Source organism: Nyctereutes procyonoides, unplaced genomic scaffold, assembly GCF_905146905.1.
Source record: "Nyctereutes procyonoides isolate TBG_1078 unplaced genomic scaffold, NYPRO_anot_genome, whole genome shotgun sequence".
Classification (NCBI taxonomy): Eukaryota; Metazoa; Chordata; class Mammalia; order Carnivora; family Canidae; genus Nyctereutes; species Nyctereutes procyonoides.
This window is the reverse complement of record NW_026575125.1, coordinates 49,563,151-49,583,574: the sequence shown is the minus strand read 5'-3', so window position 1 is coordinate 49,583,574 and position 20,424 is coordinate 49,563,151. Positions and strand designations below refer to the sequence as shown.

The window sequence follows — 20,424 nt, the reverse complement described above, 5'->3', positions numbered from 1 at the left end:
GGGCTTTTCGTAGATGGCTTTTAAGATGTCGAGGAAAGTTCCCTCTATCCCTACACTCTGAAGAGTTTTGATCAGGAATGGATGCTGTATTTTGTCAAATGCTTTCTCTGCATCTAATGAGAGGATCATATGGTTCTTGGTTTTTCTCTTGCTGATGTGATGAATCACATTGATTGTTTTACGAGTGTTGAACCAGCCTTGTGTCCCGGGGATAAATCCTACTTGGTCATGGTGAATGATTTTCTTAATGTGTTGTTGGATCCTATTGGCTAGTATCTTGTTGAGAATTTTTGCATACATGTTCATCAGGGATATTGGTCTGTAATTCTCCTTTTTGGTGGGGTCTTTGTCTGGTTTTGGAATTAAGGTGATGCTGGCCTCATAGAAGGAATTTGGAAGTACTCCATCTCTTTCTATCTTTCCAAACAGCTTTAGTAGAATAGGTATGATTTCTTCTTTAAACGTTTGATAGAATTCCCCTGGGAAGCCCTCTGGCCCTGGACTCTTGTGTCTTGGGAGGTTTTTGATGACTTCTTCAATTTCCTCCCTGGTTATTGGCCTGTTCAGGTTTTCTATTTCTTCTAGTTCCAGTTTTGGTAGTTTGTGGCTTTCCAGGAATGGGTCCATTTCTTCTAGATTGCCTAATTTATTGGCGTAGAGCTGTTCATAATATGTTTTTAAAATCGTTTGTATTTCCTTGGTGTTGGTAGTGATCTCTCCTTTCTCATTCATGATTTTATTTTTATTTTTTTTAAAGACAGCTGCAAGTCTTTTTTTTTTTTTAATTTATGATAGTCACACACACACAGAGAGAGGCAGAGACATAGGCAGAGGGAGAAGCAGGCTCCATGCACCAGGAGCCTGACGTGGGATTCGATCCCAGGTCTCCAGGATCACGCCCTGGGCCAAGGGCAGGCACTAAATCTCTGCGCCACCCAGGGATCCCTCATTCATGATTTTATTAATTTGACTCTTCTCTCTCTTCTTTTTAATAAGGCTGGCTAATGGTTTATCTATCTTATTAATTCTTTCAAAGAACCAACTCCTGGTTCTATTGATCTGTTCCACAGTTCTTCTGGTCTCAATTTCGTTGAGTTCTGCTTGAATTTTAATTAACTCTCTTCTTCTGCTGGGCGTCGGGTCCATTTCCTGTTTTTTCTCTAGCTCCTTTATGTGTAAGGTTAGCTTTTGTATTTGAGTTCTTTCCAGTTTTTGAATGGATTCTTGTATTGCGATGTATTTCCCCCTCAGGACTGCTTTTGCTGCATCCCAAAGATTTTGAACGGTTGTATCTTCATTCTCATTAGTTTCCATGAATCTTTTTAATTCTTCCTTAATTTCCTGGTTGACCCTTTCATCTTTTAGCAGGATGGTCCTTAACCTCCACGTGTTTGAGGTCCTTCCAAACTTCTTCTTGTGATTGAGTTCTAATTTCAAGGCGTTATGGTCTGAGAATATGCAGGGGACGATTCCAATCTTTTGGTATCGGTTCAGACCCGATTTGTGACCCAGTATGTGGTCTATTCTGGAGAAAGTTCCATGTGCACTTGAGAAGAATGTGTATTCAGTTGAGTTTGGATGTAAAGTTCTGTAGATATCTGTGAAATCTATCTGGTCCCGTGTATCATTTAAAGCTCTCGTTTCTTTGGAGATGTTGTGCTTCAAGACCTATCGAGGGTAGAAAGAGCTAGATTGAAGTCACCAAGTATAATGTATTATTATCTAAGTATTTCTTCACTTTGGTTAATAATTCGTTTAAGTATTTGGCAGCTGCCACATTCGGGCATATATATTGAGGATTGTTAAGTCCTCTTGTTGGATAGATCCTTTAAGTATGAGATAGTGTCCCTCTTCATCTCTCACTACTGTCTTCGAGGTAAATTTTAGTTTATCTGATATAAGGATGGCTACCTCTGCTTTCTTTTGAGGACCATTTGAATGGTAAATGGTTCTCCAACCTTTTATTGTCAGATTGTAGGTGTCCTTCTGTCTAAAATGAGTCTCTTTGTAGACAGCAAATAGATGGGTCCTGCTTTTTTATCCAGTCTGAAACCCTGCGCCTTTTGATGGGGTCACTAAGCCCGTTCACGTTCAGAGTTACTATTGACAGATATGAGTTTAGTGTCATCGTGATATATATTCAGTCCTTGTTTTTGTGGATTGTTCCACTGAACTTCTTCTTAAAGGGGAATTTTAAGAGTCCCCCTTAAAATTTCTTGCAGAGCTGGTTTGGAGGTCACATATTCTTTCAGTTCCTGCCTGTCTTGGAAGCTCTTTATCTCTCCTTCCATTTTGAATGAGAGCCTTGCTGGATAAAGGATTCTTGGTTGCATGTTCTTCTCATTTAGGACCCTGAATATATCCTGCCAGCCCTTTCTGGCCTGCCACGTCTCTGTGGAGAGGTCTGCTGTTACCCTAATATTCCTCCCCATGAAAGTCAGGGACTTCTTGTCTCTTGCTGCTTTAAGGATCTTCTCTTTATCTTTGGAATTTGCAAGCTTCACTATTAAATGTCGAGGTGTTGAACGGTTTTTATTGATTTTAGGGGGGGATCTCTCTATTTCCTGGATCTGAATGCCTGTTTCCCTTCCCAGATTGGGAAAGTTTTCAGCTAGGATTTGTTCAAATACATATTCTGGCCCTCTGTCCCTTTCGGCGCCCTCGGGAACCCCAATTAAACGTAGGTTTTTCTTCCTTAGGCTGTCATGTATTTCCCTTAATCTGTCTTCATGGTCTTTTAATTGTCTGTCTCTTTTTTCCTCAGTTTCCCTCTTTGCCATTAACTTGTCTTCTATGTCACTCACTCGTTCTTCCACCTCGTTAACCCTCGTCGTTAGGACTTCTAGTTTGGATTGCATCTCATTCAATTGATTTTTAATTTCTGCCTGATTGGATCTAAATTCTGCAGTCATGAAGTCTCGTGAGTCCTTAATGCTTTTTTCTAGAGCCACCAGTAGCTGTATAATAGTGCTTCTGAATTGGCTTTCTGACATTGAATTGTAATCCAGATTTTGTAACTCTGTGGGAGAGAGGGCTGTTTCTGATTCTTTTGAGGTGAGGTTTTCCTTCTAGTCATTTTGCTCAGTGCAGAGTGGCCAAAAACAAGTTGTATTGGGAAAAGGAGAGAAAGAGAGAGAAGGAAAAAAAAGAGAAAAAGAAAAAAGAAAAAGAAGAAAAAAAAGGGAAAAAAGAGAATAAAAAGAGAAAGAAAAAGAAAGAAAGGTGAAAAATAAAGGGGTGGGGGTGGGAGAAGCAATCAGAAATCAAAAAGAAAAGAAAAAAGAAAAAAACACAAAAAAACACGGGGGAGCATTTTCTGATTCTGTATACTTTAAGTCCCTTGACTTCCCCTGGAACTGGTCCGTCTAGCTGGTCTTCTGGGGGAGGGGCCTGCTGTGCTGATTTTCAGGTGTTAGCACTTGGGGGAGCTGCTCTGCCCCTGCCTGCTGCAGGGCTCAGTGGGGGTTGTTTACCCCATGAGGCCCCAGGAGGAACAGCCCCAGTGGCTATGGCAGCTCTTTCAACCTGGATTCAGCCCCCGCAGGAACTATGGGGCTCTCCGTCCGCAGGGCCTGGAGGCTCCGGGGCGGGGCCGCTGATCTGCTCAGCTCGGGGCAGGAGCGTCCTTGCTGTCCTGGGCCCTCCCGGCCTCTGCCTGTCCCGGGGGGAGGCCGGATCCTGGGCTGTGTCCCGGCGCCCTGTGCTCCGGGGCCTGCGCTGTTGGATTCGCGCTCCCGCCCCGCAGCCCCCTCCGCGGAGCCGCCAACCGAGCCCCTCCGAGCTGCTCCTGGTCCCGCCGTGCGCGCTGCAGCCCTTAGGGAGCTCGGCGCACTCTTCCTGGGGCGCAGGTGTCTGTTAGTGTCCCCGGGAGCCCGAGGGCATCCCCGCCCTCCTGGGTCCTGCTCTAACTCCCTGCGGGCGCCTTTCCACCCGGGAAGGTTGGTGCAGCTCCTGCTTCTCCGGGATGGGGCTTCCTGTCCTGGGGACACTCGCCCCGGCCTCAGCCCGGCTCCTCGCGGGGCCCCTCCCCCTCGGAGGCCTTTTGTGTCTTTATTTCTTTTTCCCCGTCTTCCTACCTTGATAGAAGCGCGAACTCTTCTCACTGTAGCATTCCAGCTGGTCTCTCTTTAAATCTCAGGCCGAATTCGTAGATTTTCAGGATGATTTGAAGGTTATCTAGGTAATTTGGTGGGGACAGGTGATTTGGGGACCCTACTCTTCCGCCATCTTCGAGATTCTACACTTCTTACAAAGCTCCCAGGGGATGCTGATGCTGCTGGTCCATGGACTATATACTCTGAGGAGCAAACTCATAGAAAGTGGAGCTCATTAGTCTGAATCACCTTAGCTTCCTTTGTAAAAGAAAAGAGACTGCTTTCTTCTGGGCTTCTTGCCAGTTATGCAACATGCCTTTGTGACTTTCTGTGACTCTGATGTCAGCTGTGAGGTTTGGTTTTTCCCTTTTAAGTGTAGGGATTTCCCTCTATTATCTATGTTTCTGTATGATCATAAAAATGAACCAGGGAACTTCCATTTCTATGCAATGGAGTAGATGTACTTTTCCCTATTCCTCCTACTAAGTATAACTATAATACTAGACATTATAAAATAACCATAAGAAGACTTCAAAAAGACATTATTCATAAAACAAATATAAGAAGACTCTGAAAGGTAGAAGGAAGAAGAGAGACTGGCTAGGGACCTTGGGGACAAGGAATGATACAGTGTTGAGTTCCCTGGGTTTTCAATTATTTCATATATCTGAGAGTTGGTGCTAGAGATGCCAATAGGCATAGCCAAATGATAGCCCCAAGAAAAGTCTGTTCTCTCTAGACAGGACCAGGAAAAGGGCACCAGTGCAAGACCAAAAACCTTAAGACATTAACTATTTTATTACAGCTAAACATCACAGAAAAAACTGTGGTCCCAGCCCCACCCACTCCAGCAAAAGCCAAGTGGGGAGCCTAAATTTCTATCCTTGTGAGGGTGTAAGGAGGCACCCCAACCACTGTCTGCATGGTATTAGAGAATGTCAGATAGGGAGACTAGACTTTCATCCTCAAGAGCTGGTAATGAGGCATTCCCCTACCCTCTGAGGTATCTGTGGAATCTAGATTTCCACCCCCAGAGAAGATGAAACAAAGGAGAAACAAAGTCTGCAAACATTTGTAAAGAGGCAGGACGTTAACCATCACCCAGCAGATAATGAGGCTACCTCCGCCATGATGTTAGTAGAGACCATGTGGGGCATCATCTCCACCCAGCAGAAGCAAGGAATCCTTCACCTTGAGTATCAATGGAGATCAAGTGGGGAACCTGAGTGTCTATTTCCACCTGAAGTAACAAGGCCAAATTCTTCCCTGGCATAGCAGTGTCCGAGAAATCCCAGCAGGGAGCCTGCTTCTCCCCCTGCCTATGTCTCTGCTTCTCTTTCTGTGTCTCTCATGAATAAATAAATAAAATCTTTAAAAATAAAAATAAAAAATAAGATGTCCAGGTTTCAATAAAAAATTACTCATCATACTAAGAACTAAAAAAAACTCAAATTGAATGAAAAAAACAACCAATTGATGCCAACACCAAGATGACAGAAATGTTACAATATCTGACAAAGATTTTTTTTAAAATTTTTATTTATTTACGACAGTCACAGAGAGAGAGAGAGAGGCAGAGACACAGGCAGAGGGAGAAGCAGGCTCCATGCAGGGAGCCTGATGTGGGATTCGATTCCAGGTCTCCAGGATCGCGCCCTGGGCCAAAGGCAGGCGCCAAACCGCTGCGCCACCCAGGGATCCCCTCTGACAAAGATTTTAAGGTAACCATCATAACACAGTGAAGCAAACAATCAACAAAATTAAAGGGCAACATATGGAATGGGAGAAGATATTTGCATATGACATATCTGATAAAGGTTTAGTATTCAAAATATATAAAGAACTTGTAAAATTCAACATCCAAAGCAAAAATAATCCAATTTAAAAATGAGCAGAAGATGTAAAGAGACATTTTTCTAAAGACATACAGATGGCCAACAAACAAGTGAAAAGATGTTCTACATCACTTATCATCAGGGAAATACAAATCAAAACCATAGTGAGATACTACATCACACCTGTCAGAATGGCTAAAATTAACAACTTAGGAAACAACAGATGTTAGCAAGGATGCAGAGAAAGGGGAACCCTTTGGCACGGTTCATGGGAATGTAAACTGGTACAGCTTCTCTGGAAAACAGTATGGAGGTTCCTTAAAAAGTGAAAAATAAAGAATGAAACTAGACCACTCTCTTGCACCATACACAAAGATAAACTCAAAATGGATGAAAGATCTAAATGTGAGACAAGATTCCATCAAAATCCTAGAGGAGAACACAGGCAACACCCTTTTTGAACTTGGCCACAGTAACTTCTTGCAAGATACATCCACGAAGGCAAAAGAAACAAAAGCAAAAATGAACTATTGGGACTTTATCAAGATAAGAAGCTTTTGCTCAGCAAAGGATACAGTCAACAAAACTAAAAGACAACCTACAGAATGGGAGAAGATATTTGCAAATGATGTGTCAGATAAAGGGCTAGTATCCAAGATCTATGAAGAACTGATTCAACTCAACATTTACTCAGCCATCAAAAAGAATGGAATCTTGCCATTTGCAACAATGTGGATGGAGCTAGAGTATTATATGCTAAGTGAAATAAATTAGTCATAGAAAGACAAATACCATATGACCTCACTCATCTGTGTAATTTAAGAAATAAAACTGATGATCATTGGGGAAAAAAGAGAGAGGCAAACCAGGAAACAGACTCTTAGCTACAGAGAACAAACTGATGGTTACCAGAGAGGAGGTGGGTGAGGGGATGGGTTCAATAGGTGATGGGGATTAAGGATACTTGTACTGAAGTGCTGAATCACTAAATTGCACATCTAAAGCTAATATTACACTGTATGTTAACTGGAATTTAAATAAAAAATTTAAAAGAATAACCATCATAAAAATGCTTCCATAATGTACATACTTCATAGAAAAAAATAGAAAGTCTCAGCAAAACCCGAGAAGATATTTTAAAAAAAAACATATAGGGGGCACCTGGGTGGCTCAGTGGTTGAATTTGCCTTTGGCTCAGGTTGTGATCCCAGGGTACTGGGATTGAGTCCCACGTCAGGCTCATCACAGGGAGCCTGCTTCTCCTTCTGCCTATGTCTCTGCCTCTCTCTGTGTGTCTCTCATGAATGAATGAATGAATGAATAAATAAATAGATAAATAAAATATTTTTAAAAAGAACATATGGAAATTTTAGAACTGAAAAATGTAATAGCTGAAATAAAAACCTCCATGAGCTATCAGTTATGAAAGATGTTGAATTTGAGGTTGGTGTTGAGGAGAATAACTACCATGACTTCCAGTGCTTTGAGGAAACCTCATATGTGAGGCCTTTTGGCCAAGCGTCTGTGATTTCATATGTTGGAACATTTGCTGTATCCCTGGGGGTTGCAGTTTTCTATAAGTTTGCTGTGGCTGAACCAAGCAAGATTGCAGATTTCTACAGAAATTATGATTCCATGAAAGATTTTGAGGAGAGAGACGAAGAAGGGTGGTATCTTTCAGAGTGCAAAGTGATTCTGAAATGTAAATAATTTTTTAGGTTGAGTTCCATTGAAGTTTGTCACTGACTTGTGTTCCTGAATTATGAAACATGAATATTGGGGTTATGGAATAGTTTCTCTTGATAAATAAACCACTAACAAATTTTTAAAAAGGGAAAAAAGACCTCAATGAAGAGGTTCAACAGGAGAATGGAAGAGGCAGAGGAAGGATCAGTGAACTCAAAGAACAACAGAAATTACTCAATTGGAACAACAGAAGGAAATAGATAAAAAATGAGATAATAAAGCCACCAGGGACTTGTGGGACAATGAGAACAGTTTTAACCTTCCTGTCATCAAAGTCCTGGAAAGAGAGGACAAAGAGGGTGGGGCCAAAAAAGTACTCAAAGAAATTATGTGTTAAAAGATACCAAATTTGGCAAAAGATATAAACTTATAGATTCACAAGTCTGAGTGAATCCCAAACAATATAAACTCAAAGAAATCCACCCAAGAGACATCATAGTCCAATTTTGGAAACTAAAGACAAAGAACAAATATTGAAGGCAGTCAAAGAAAAACAACACTTTATTTACAGGGAGAAAACAAGTTAGTAAATTTCTCACCAGAAACCCTGGAGGCCAGAGAGAAGTGACACAATATTTCTGAAGTACTGAAAGAAAAGGATCATCAACCTGGAATCCTATAACCAACAAAAATGTCTTTTGGGAATGACGGAGAGATAGAGACTTTATCAGAAAAAGGGAAACTATGAGAATTTATCATCAACAGATCTTTGGCTAAAGATGGCTAAAGGCACAGTGCCTGGCTTGCTCAGTCAGTAAAGCATGTGACTCTCAATCTCAGAGTCATGAGTTCAAGCCCCACGTTGGGCATGGAGCCTACTTGAAAAAATGGCTAGGGCAGAGAGGTGGCTCAGCGGTTTAAGTGCATGGCCCAGCAGTTAAGCGCTGCCTTTGGCCCGGGGTATGATCCTGGTGACCAGGGATCGAGTCCCATGTTGGGCTCCCTGCATGGAGCCTGCTTCTCCCTCTTCCTCTGCCTGTGTCTCTGCCCCCCCCCCCTGTATCTGTCATAAATAAATTTTAAAAATCTTTAAAAAAAATGGCTAAAGGAAGCTCTCCAAACACAAAAGAAATGATAAGAAAAGAATCTTGCAAGATCAAAAGGAAAAAAGAAAATGTTAAACCTATTTTTTATATAGGTAAATACAATAAGCTTTCCTTCTCCCTTTGAGTATTGGCTGAAGGTTGAAGTGAAAATTATAACATTAATCTGGCTCTAAATGTACATACAGAAAAATTTAGGACAATTATAAGTGGGGTAGGGTAAAGAGAGGTAAGGTTTCTATATACTTGAACTGGTAACATGATGACAGCAGTGGACAGTAGTAATAGGTCTTATACACACCCACATTCCACAATATCTAATGAAACCACTAAAAAAAGCTATACAAAGAATACAGTTAATAACACTACAGATGAAGCAAAATGGAATTCTAGAAAATGTTCAAGTAATCCACAGGAAGGCAGGAAAGAGAGAAGAGAAATGAAAAGCAGAGAGAACAAAACAAACAAAACAAAAAAAATGAAGTTGCAGATTATGCTCTAACAGATTAGTGATCTAAATATACTGATTAAAAGAGATTAGCAAAGTGGACTAAAAAATGTGCTGTGTATATGCTGTCTACAAGATATTCACTTCAAATATACAATTATAGGCAGGATTAAAGTAAAAAGATGGAAACAATATATCATGTAACATTAATTAAAAGATAACAGGAGTGGCAAATTAACATTAATGATTGTAGATTTGAGAGCAAAGAAAATCACCAGATAAACAGAAAGATACTGATAAAAAGGTCACTCTACAAAGAAGATATAGCAATCATAAATGTATATGCATCTAACAACACAGTCACAAAATATGTGAAGGAAAAACCAATAGGAGTGAAAGGAGAGCTAAATTATTCCAGTTGTAGTTTGAGATTTCAACATGCCTGCTTAGCCAGTAACAGAACTACTAGTTTGAAAATCAGCAAAGATATATAATAATTTGGCAACACCATCAACCAGTGGGATCTAATCAATATTTATGGAACAATTCTCCTAATAAGTACAGGATACAATTCTTTTCAAGTGTTTGTGGAACATATATTAAGATAGATCACATGCTAATCCATAAAATAAATCTCAAAAAATTTAAATAACTGAAATCATACAAGCCGTGTTCTCTGACAACAGTGCAATAATATTAGGGTTCAATAACAGAAAGATAATAGGAAAATCTGTAAATACTTAGAAACTAAACACACTTCTAAGTTATTCATGAGCCGAAGAGGAAGTCTTTTTTTTTTTTATCTTTTTTTTTTATATAAATTAATTTTTATTGGTGTTCAATTTACCAACATACAGAATAACACCCAGTGCTCATCCCGTCAAGTGTCCCCCTCCGTGCCCGTCACCCATTCACCCCCACCCCCTGCCCTCCTCCCCTTCCACCACCCCTAGTTCATTTCCCAGAGTTAGAAGTCTTTATGTTCTGTGTCCCTTTCTGATATCTCCCACACATTTCTTCTCCCTTCCCTTATATTCCCCTTCACTATTATTCATATTCCCCAAATGAGTGAGAACATATACTGTTTGTCCTTCTCCAATTGACTTACTTCACTCAGCATAATACCCTCCAGTTCCATCCACGTTGAAGCAAATGGTGGGTATTTGTTGTTTCTAATGGCTGAGTAATATTCCATTGTATACATAAATGAAGAGGAAGTCTTAAGAGAAATAAAATAGAATGAAATAACTGAAAGTGAAAATACAACATAGCAAAATTTGTAGGACACAGCTAAAGTAGTACTGACAAGGAAATTTTTTAAAAGATTTTATTTATTTATTCATGAGAGACACACAGAGAGAGGCAGAGACACAGGCAGAGGGAGAAGCAGGCTCCATGCAGGGAGTCCGAAGTGGGACGCGATCCTGGGACTCTGGGATCACGCCCTGAGCCAAAGGCAGATGCTTAACCGCTGAGCTACCCAGGTATCCCTGACAGGGAAATTTACATTTCCTTACAAATTTTACAGCCCTAAAATACATACATTAGAAACAAAGAGAAACAGTCTCAAATTAATAATCTAAGTTCTCATCTAAGGAGCCTAGAAAAAGAGCAAACTGAGTGCAAAGCAAGTAGAACAAAGTAAATAATAAAGAGCAGTAATCAACAAAACTGAAAACACAAAGAAAATAGAGAAAATCAATGGAGGAGGTGGTTCCTTGACAAGATGGATAAAACTTACTAACTTCTACCAAGAATGACAGAGAAAAAAAAGGGAAGACTAATTAATGAAATAGTGGATATCACTATAGACCCTGCACATATTGAAAGAATAATAAGGGAATAATACAAAGACTGCTATACACAAAAATTTGACAACTTAGATAAATTGGGTCACTTCACTGAAAAACTCACCCAATATAAAATAGATAATTTGAACAGCTCTATAGCTATTGAGGAAAGAGAATTTGTAATTTAACAACACTTAAAAATATATTCAGGCCCAGATAATTTCACTGGAGAGTTCTATCAAACATTCAGAAAAGTATGAACATAAAATCTATACAACCTTTTCCAAAATGATGGAAGAGAAGGGAACATATTTCAATTCATTATTATAAGTTAGTATTACCTTGATACCAAAAGCAGACAATGGCAGTATACAAAAAGAAAACTACAGGCCAATATCCCTCATAGATATAGATGAAAATCGTTAATAAAAACATTAGAAAATAGAATTAATCAATATATAAAAAGAATTATACACCATGACCATGTGGGGTTTATTCCAAGGATGCAAGGCTGGTTTAACATTCAAAATCAGCCAATGTAGTTCACTATATTATACAGAAGAAAAGTCATTTGATTATACCAACTGATGCAGGAAAAGCATGTGACAAAATTCAACAGTCATTCATTATAGAAATCAGGAAAAAAATGGGAGTGGGGAGCTTCCTCAGTTAATAAAGAATCTCTACAAAAACCTACAGCTAACATTATACTTAATGGTGAAAGACTGAATACTTTCCCCCTGATAGTGAATAAGGAAAGAATACCCACCCTCACCACTCTTAACATAGTGCTGAAAGCTCTAATTAGTACAATAAGGCAAGAAAAGGAAAGAGAAGGCATATGTAGTGGAAAAGAAGAAATAAAACTGCCCCTATTTCAGAAAGGAGATTAAGAGTACATTTATCGGGATCCCTGGGTGGCGCAGCGGTTTGGCGCCTGCCTTTGGCCCAGGGCGCGATCCTGGAGACCCGGGATCGAATCCCACGTCGGGCTCCCCGTGCATGGAGCCTGCTTCTCCCTCTGCCTGTGTCTCTGCCTCTCTCTCTTTCTCTCTCTCTGTGACTATCAAAAAATAAAAAAAAAAGAGTACATTAATCTTGATGAGCATTGGGTAATGCATAAAATTGCTGTATTGTTGTATTATACACCTGAAATGAACACTTTGTTAATTATACTTCAATAAAAAAAGAAAAGAAAGACCCTAAAACAAACCAAACAGCAAATCAACAGCAAATCTGACACTATTTGCAGATGGCATAATTGTTTACATAGAAAATCCTAAGGAATCTTTCCTCCCCAAATCCCAGAAATGAGTCTGTTCAGCAAGGTTGTAGGATTCAAGACAAACACACAAAAATCTATTGTATTTCTTTATACAGTTGACCCTTGAACAACATGGGTTTGAACGTTACAGGTATACTTATATACGGATTTTTTTTATACATTCAGTATAGTACTGTAAATGTTTTCCTCTTCTATATGATTTTCTTAATAACATTTTTGTTTCTATAGCTCCCTTTACTGTAGGAATACAGTATATAATACATGTAACATATAAAATATGTGTTAATTGAATATGTTATTGGTAAGGCTTCCCAACAATAGTAAGCTATTAATAGTTAAGTTTTTGAGGAGTCAAAAGTTATACATAGATTTTTTTTGACTGTGCAATGTTAGGTACCCCTATTTCCCATGTTGTTCAAGAGTCAACTATATTAGAAGTTAACACATGGACACCATTTACAATCGCTCAAAAAATCTGAAATACTTCAGTATAAAAATAACAAAACAGGAATCCCTGGGTGGCTCAGTGGTTTAGTGCCTGCCTTCCGCCCAGGGCATGATCCTGGAGTCCCAGGATCAAGTCCCACGTCTGGCTCCCTGCAAGGAGCCTGCTTCTCCCTCTGCCTGTGTCTCTGCCTCTCTCTGTGTCTCTTTCATGAATAAATAAAAATCTTTAAAAAATAACAAAACATGTACAGGATTTGTATGCTGAAAAGTACATAATGCTAACCAAAGAGATAAAAAATCCAAATAAAGAGATGTACTCTGTTCATGCATTGGAAGATTCAATATAATAAAGATGTCAATTCTTTTTCAATTGAGGTATAACTAAAGATGTCAATTCTTGATATATATATACTACACTGAGTTGGATAGTGTCCCTCAAAATTCATGTTCTTCCTGGAACCTCAGAATGTGTCCATTTTTGGAAACAGGGTCATTGCAGAGGTAATTAAGATGAGATCATACTGGAGTAGAATGGACCCTTAATCCAATAATGGCTGGTGTCCTGATGACAAGAGAGAAGAAAAACAAGAGACTCGTAAGAAGAATTCCATGTGATGACAGAGATAGAAATTGCAGTGATGAATATATAAGCCAAGGAATGCCAAACTTTGTCAGAAACCACTAGAAGCTAGGAAGAGGCAAGGAAGGATCCTACCCCTAGAGGCTTCAAAGAGTATGGCTTTGTTGACACCTTGATTTCAGACTTCTAGCCTCCAGAACTGTGAGAGAATAAGTTTCTGTTATAAGCAGTTTGTGGTAATTTGCAATGGCAGTCCTAAGAAATGAATACTGTTCAATGCAATTCCTATCAAAATCCCAGAAAAAATATTTGTAGACATGGACAAGATTATTCTAAAATAAACATATAAAAGCAAAGGAACTAAAACATCTAAATTTTGCAAAAGAATAAAGTAGATGGAATCACTCTACCTGATTTTAAGACTTGTTGTATAGTCACAGTAATCAGGACTGTGTGATATTGGCAAAGGCATAGACACATTGAGAAGAGAATATAGAGCCCAGTAATAGACTCACCTGAATATGTCCAACTGATTGCTGTCAAAAGTACAAAAGCAATTTATTGGAGGAAAGACAGCATTGTCAAGAAAATGATGCTAGAACAATAGACGTGCATAGGCAAAATGAACTGTAATCTAAATCTCACACCTCGTACACAAATTAACTTAAAGTGTATTATAAGCTTAAATGTAAAACAGAAAACTATAAAACTTAAAAAAAACAACAACAACAACAGAGGAACAGGGGAACATCTTTGGGATGTAGCTGTGCAAGGAGTTCTACAATGTACTTGACATCAAAAGTAGGATCAGTAAGATGAAGTTGATGAAATGGACAAATTAAAAACTTTCGTTCTAAAAAAACAAAAAACAAAACAAAAAAAAACCCAAAAAACCTTTTGTTCTGTGAAAGACCTTGTTAAGCTGATAAGAAGACAAGCTGCAACTGGGAGAAAATATTTTCAAACCACATGTCTGACTAGTATGTAGACTATATAAAGAACTCTCAAGACTTAACAGTAAACAAGCAACAATCCAATTACAAAATAGACAAAAGATACAAACAGACATTTCACCGAGAGGATATACAGACAGCAAATAAGCACATGAAAAGATGGTTAGCATCATTAACTGTTAGGGAAACACAAATTAAAACCACAATAAGATTTGTGACACACCTATCAGAAGGGCTAAAATAAAAACAATAGTGACAACACCAAATACTGACAAAGATGTAGAGATTCTGGATTATTCACACATTTCTGGCAAGAATGTAAAATATTATGGATGCTCTGGACACAATTTCCTTAAAATCTAAACATGCAATTACCATATGAGCCAGCAAATTGCCTTCTTAGGTACTATCCCAGAGAACTGAAGACTCACGTTCACACTAAAGCCTGTTTACAGCAGCTTTATTTGTCATAGCCCCAAACTGGAAACAACCCAGGTGTTCTTCAATGAGTGAATGGTTAAGTGAACCAGTACCAGTTTATCCATAGCATGGAATACTACTCTGCAATAAAAAACAATGACAAACATACATGCAACAACTTGTAACTTGATGAATCTCCAGAGAATTCTGCTGACTGAAAAAGTCAATCTCAAAATGTTGTACACTATATGATTCCAAAACTCAAAAATTAGATACTGTATGATCAATATATAGAACACTATGGAAATGACAAAATTATAGAAATTGATAACAGACTAGTGGTTGCCAGGGATTAAGGAGGACCTGGGGTGGGAAAGAAGTAGGTAGGAACTAGAGAAGGGCAACATTGAGGTATCCTTGTGATGGAGAAGTTCTGTATCTTGACTAATAATGTCAACATCCTGGTTGTGATATTGTTTTATGAGATGTTACCATTGGGGAAACTGGGAAAAGCATATATAAGATCTCTTGTGTTCTTTCTTACAACTGCATGTGAATCTACAATTATTTCAAAATAAAATTTCAATTAAGAAAAAAAACAGAGCAATCGATTTTCTCTTAAAGATAATCTAGAATATGAACCTACTATATATAGGCTTGCCTGTTTAAGCACACAAGTCAGTCATCCTTCCTGATTTTTCATTGGCAGTAGCTTCTGAATACCAAGTTGAGCCTCTCCTTTGAACTGAATCTTAGCAAGAGAGATGTGTGTTCTGGTGGAAAGAGCCCTGGAAGTAAGGTCAGATGACCGGAGTTCTAGTCCTGACTCTCATCCATTATCCATATGAACTTAGTCACATTGGTAACTCGACTTTTTTTGGAAGGCAGCTATGCTCACCACGATACCACCAACAGGGTAACTTGACTTTTTTTCAAACTTAAAAATTTCCTCACTTGTAAGGATTTGTCAAGGATAATAACAGCACTCACCACACTATTGCTGGCGGTGGGGGAAGGGATTGTATGGAATAATGGATGTAAGAATGCTTTGTAAAATGTAAAGCAAGATACTTTGAGATGTGAGGTTTTATATTTGTGCAACAGCCATTTTGCCAGAGTATGGAGGCACTTGATAAATAGCTCAATAAATAATGAATGACTAACTGGTCATTATAAAAGTCAACCAAGGGCAGAATTTTCTTCCAGGCATTTAAAACAAAAGAGATACATAGCACATTCAATCAAACAGGAAAAAGCAACATATATAAGGAGCCAACAGGATTATTAAATTTTTTTTTAAATTTTTATTTATTTACGGTAGTCACACAGAGAGAGAGAGGCAGAGACACAGGCAGAGGGAGAAGCAGGCTCCATGCCGGGAGCCCGACGTGGGATTCGATCCCGGGTCTCCAGGATCGCGCCCCGGGCCAAAGGCAGGCGCCAAACCGCTGCGCCACCCAGGGATCCCAGGATTATTAAATTAATCTCTGCATAAGAAAGTGAACTATCTCACCATGTTTCAGGGGATGAGCAACAATGGATGTGAGACTTGTCAAAAAAGTAGAAAAACATTAATGTCTCTAGCAGGAAATCCAAGAACCAGGGAGATGAAACAGTAATAGATAGAATAAAAGTGGCAAAAATTACTCAGAGTAGTTTAGGCCTTATATAGAGACAATGGAAATAGATCAATTTGGATTTACAGTACAATTTAATTTTAATTTGTATTAGTTACTATGGCGAACACATCTGAAGGTCCAGATGCGGCTCATGGCTTAGAAATAGAATTTCCTCTTCTTCCAAAAGAAAATAATTATATATATATAGATAGATATATAGATATATAGATATAGATATATATATATCTCCAAAATGTCCAATGCTAATGTTTTTTTAAAACTTAAGGGCAGCCTGGGTGGCTCAGCAGTTTAGCGCCACCTTCAGCCCAGGGCGTGATGCTGGAGACCTGGGATCGAGTCCCCTGTCGGGTTCCCTGCATGAAGCCTGCTTCCCTCTCTGCCTGTGTCTCTGCCTCTCTCTCTCTGTGTCTCTCTCATGAATAAATAAATAAAAATTAAAATAAAATAAAATAAAATAAAATTCACACAGGTCATAATTACATAGCTTGGGGAGAATTCTAGGTTTTGAAGTTGATGCTGGTTTGTACCAGGTTGTTACCCTTTTATACTGTTCCACCATCTGCTATGGTTTGTACATATTTTTATATGAAGAGGCAACTGAGCCCAAAGCAGAGTCAGGATCCTCAGTTCTTAACATCAACTCAAATAATGACTTTAATATGACCTTAAGGAAGCAATTTAACTTTAACATTTTATAGCTTCTTTATAATAACAATACCACTTTACATGTGTATGAGCTGTGAAGTTTACAATACATATTATTATTTTAATTGATCTTTAAAACCTCATTGTGAGAGTCAGAGTAAGTATTATTTCCTACAACTGAGAAAACGGAAGTCAAACAGCACAGGAGGGATATTCATATGGAAAATCAAACAAATAAGAGATCCTTACCTTACACCATAAACAAAACAATTAAAAATGGCTCATAAACCTTTATGTTAGAGATAAATGTATAAAAACTTCTACAAGAAAATACAGGAGAAAATCTTTCAAAATTTGAGATACGTAAAGATTTATCATGACCAAAACATGAACCATAAAAGAAAAAAGTGATAAATTAGACTTCATCAAAACTTAGAACGTTTTCTTTTTAAATGATATCATTAAGAAAATGAAAAGACAAGCCAAAGACTGTGAGAAAATATTTACAAATTGTATATTTGATAAAGGATTTGTACTTAGAATACATAAGTAACTCTTACAACTCAACAAGAACTCAATTTTTTAAATGGGAAAATAGTTGAATAAACATTTTTCCAAAGAAGGCATACAAATGGTCAATGAACACATAAAAAAATTATCAACACCATTAGCCATCAAGGAAATGCAAATCAAAACCACAATGAGCTACCACTGTGTACCCATTAAAATGGCTATAATGAAAAAGATGGACAATAGTCAGTGCTGATGAGGATGTGGAGAAATTAGAACCCACATACACTGCTGGTAGGAATGTAAAATAATGCAACCACTTTGGGAAACAGATTGTAGCTCCTCAAAAAGTTAAACATAAAGTTACCATATGACCCAGAAATTCACGTATGCAAGAGAACTGAAAATACAGGTCCACACAAAGACTTGTATACAAATGTCATAGCAGTATTATTCATAATAGCTAAAAAGTGGAACCAACTCAAATGTCTACCAACTAGTGAGTGGATAAAGAAAATGTGATATATCCATTAAGTATATGGATACCATTAATATGGTTATATCCTATTTATTCAGCAATAGGAAGGTTTAAAATACTGATACATGCTACATGGATAAGCTTCAAAAATATTATGCTAAATTGAAAGAAGCCAGGCATAAGAGGTCACAAGATACATGGTTTCATTCATATGAAGTGTCCAGAAAAAGAAAATCTACAGAGATAGAAAGCAGATCAGTGGTTGCCTGGGACTTAAGGTGGGAAACAGGGATTGACTGCAAATAGGTGAGAGGAAACTTTGGGGGTAATGGAAATATTCTAAAACTGGATCGTGGTGACAGTTGAATTAACTCTATAAACTTACCACAATTACCAAATGGTATACATACAAAGGCTGCATTTCATGGTATGCATATTACACCTCAATAAAGCTATTTTAAAAAATCACTGAATAAACCTGTGCTGAAAAGAAAAAAAATCAACAGAAGAGGGACAAAAATTGGTCCTCAGTGTTCCTTCTGTTACCTGCCTCAGAGAAATGGAAGGAATAACAATAAGCTTTTTCAAAGGGGGTGGGGGTACCTGGGTGGCCTCAGTAGTTGAGCATCTGCTTTTGGCTCAAGTCATGATCCCGGGGTCTGGGATGGAGTCCCACATCAGGCTCCCCACAGGGAGCCAGCCTGCTTCTCCCTCTGCCTGTGTCTCTGCCTCTCTCTCTCTGTCTCTCATGAATAAATAAATAAAATCTTTAAGAAAAAGGTTTTTCAAAGGGTTAATATCACAGGAGAAGTAACAATTCCACCAGGTTTTGAAAACACAAAGTAATCTAAAATGCCAGGTGGTACTGCTATTTTCACTTAATAATCCATAGTATAAAAAAATCCATAGTATACTTGTACCAGAAATTTTCTACTTTTAACTATTTACATTTCATAAACCCAGGGAAATTTTAGCGTGTAAGTATATTGTAATGTGAATTTATTTACCCTAAAAGTCATATTAGAAAGCATTATTCTATGTAATTTCTAACACAGAAGACAATTCTTTAAAATTAGCTGATAGCTTAATATCACTGACTTACGGTGTGGCTAATAAGGCTCAGAGCATCTTTGAAATAACCCCAAACTTCTTCCAGGGGACAGAGTTCTGTACTTGGCACCCCATCTGGCACTAACAGGTTAATCAAGTTGTGCATACATTTGCTGAAATCAAAATGAGAAAACTCATCCCATAAGGAAATAAACCATTGGCTTCATAGCTAAGATAAGTAAAATCTGGACCTCATCCCAGACTACGAGCTTCAAAACACTTCTGTTCTTCTCTCCTTTTTATCTGGCCTCCAACCTCAGAAGACAGATTTTTGAAGCTATAAAAGGGGCTGACCAATCCTTTTTATTATGCCTATGGTCGTCTTTCACCTTTTTTTAGTTTCCTGCACTAAGGAGTTGTAGCTGTTTATTGTATTTTATGAGTTGGTTCAATCCATAGGCACTTTAAAGCATCTCATTACACCCTCAGATGGGCAAGGGAATTTGGGATTTAAACTGGGAATAATTCCAGGAGAACTGTCTCTCATGTCTCAGAAAAGAAAGACTGTAATAAAGTTTTCCATAGAAAAATCACATATCATTTTCCCCCATGTCTAGGCATAGAAAACATAAAATCTCTAATAAATAACATTTTGTATTATGATGTATGGCACTTATTGGTCCTTAAAGAAAAGTGCTTAGAAAAAAACACCGGGGCAAATATTGCAAAATGTTAACATTTGTTAAATCTGGGTGGTGAATACATTGGTGTTTGTTGTATTAATCTCTGAAAGATACTTAGTAATTTTTATCATATACATAGTCTCATACAAAGAAACAGCTTTGCTCCTTTCTCTTTTGGGAAATCCAGACTCCTTCACATAGCTAATTAATTCTTGGTCTATAATACAACTCTAAATATGGAGCGGTTTTTGAGGGCTTTTGAGTTCAGGAGTTATAGGCATGCCCCTGATCATCTTTTAAGTTGGACTAGTTGAATATGACTGATAATTTATGGAGCATTGACTATAGCTCTTTTGGCTATCAAAAAGCCTAAGATTCAATGTTAAGTTACATTTACTAACCTGTATTTCAAAACATCAATGGATTCTTTCTTTTTATAGAGCAATAAAGCCTCCTTCAAGGCCTTCAGAGCAATGGAAGGATAGTGTGCAGGCTTTTCCACTGCTAATGCTATAGGAAGGAAAGAAAAAAAGCTATGAGCACCATAATCTCATCTATCAGTTTTCTTTTTTTTAAAGGATTTTATTTATTTATTCATGAGAGACACAGAGAGAGAGAAAGAGAGAGAGGCAGAGACACAGGCAGAGGGAGAAGCAAACTCCATGCAGGGAGCCCCATGCGGGACTCGATTCCGGTCCCCGGGATCATGCCCTGGGCTGAAGGCGGCGCCACACCACTGAGCCACCTGGGCTGCCCCTATCAGTTTTCATCTCAGGC

At 38.4% G+C, this 20,424-nt stretch overlaps 1 protein-coding gene across 1 annotated transcript in view; it reads right to left on the bottom strand.

The window, feature by feature from the left end:
* TEX11 (testis expressed 11) overlaps nt 1-20,424 on the bottom strand; it is a 360,742-nt gene that overhangs the window by 14,385 nt on the left and 325,933 nt on the right. The window contains exons 26-27 of the mRNA XM_055338036.1: nt 20,049-20,157; nt 19,017-19,137 (exon numbers count right to left, since the gene is read on the bottom strand). Coding sequence (XP_055194011.1) covers nt 19,017-19,137; nt 20,049-20,157 — 230 coding nt within the window. The remainder of the gene's footprint in view (nt 1-19,016; nt 19,138-20,048; nt 20,158-20,424) is intronic.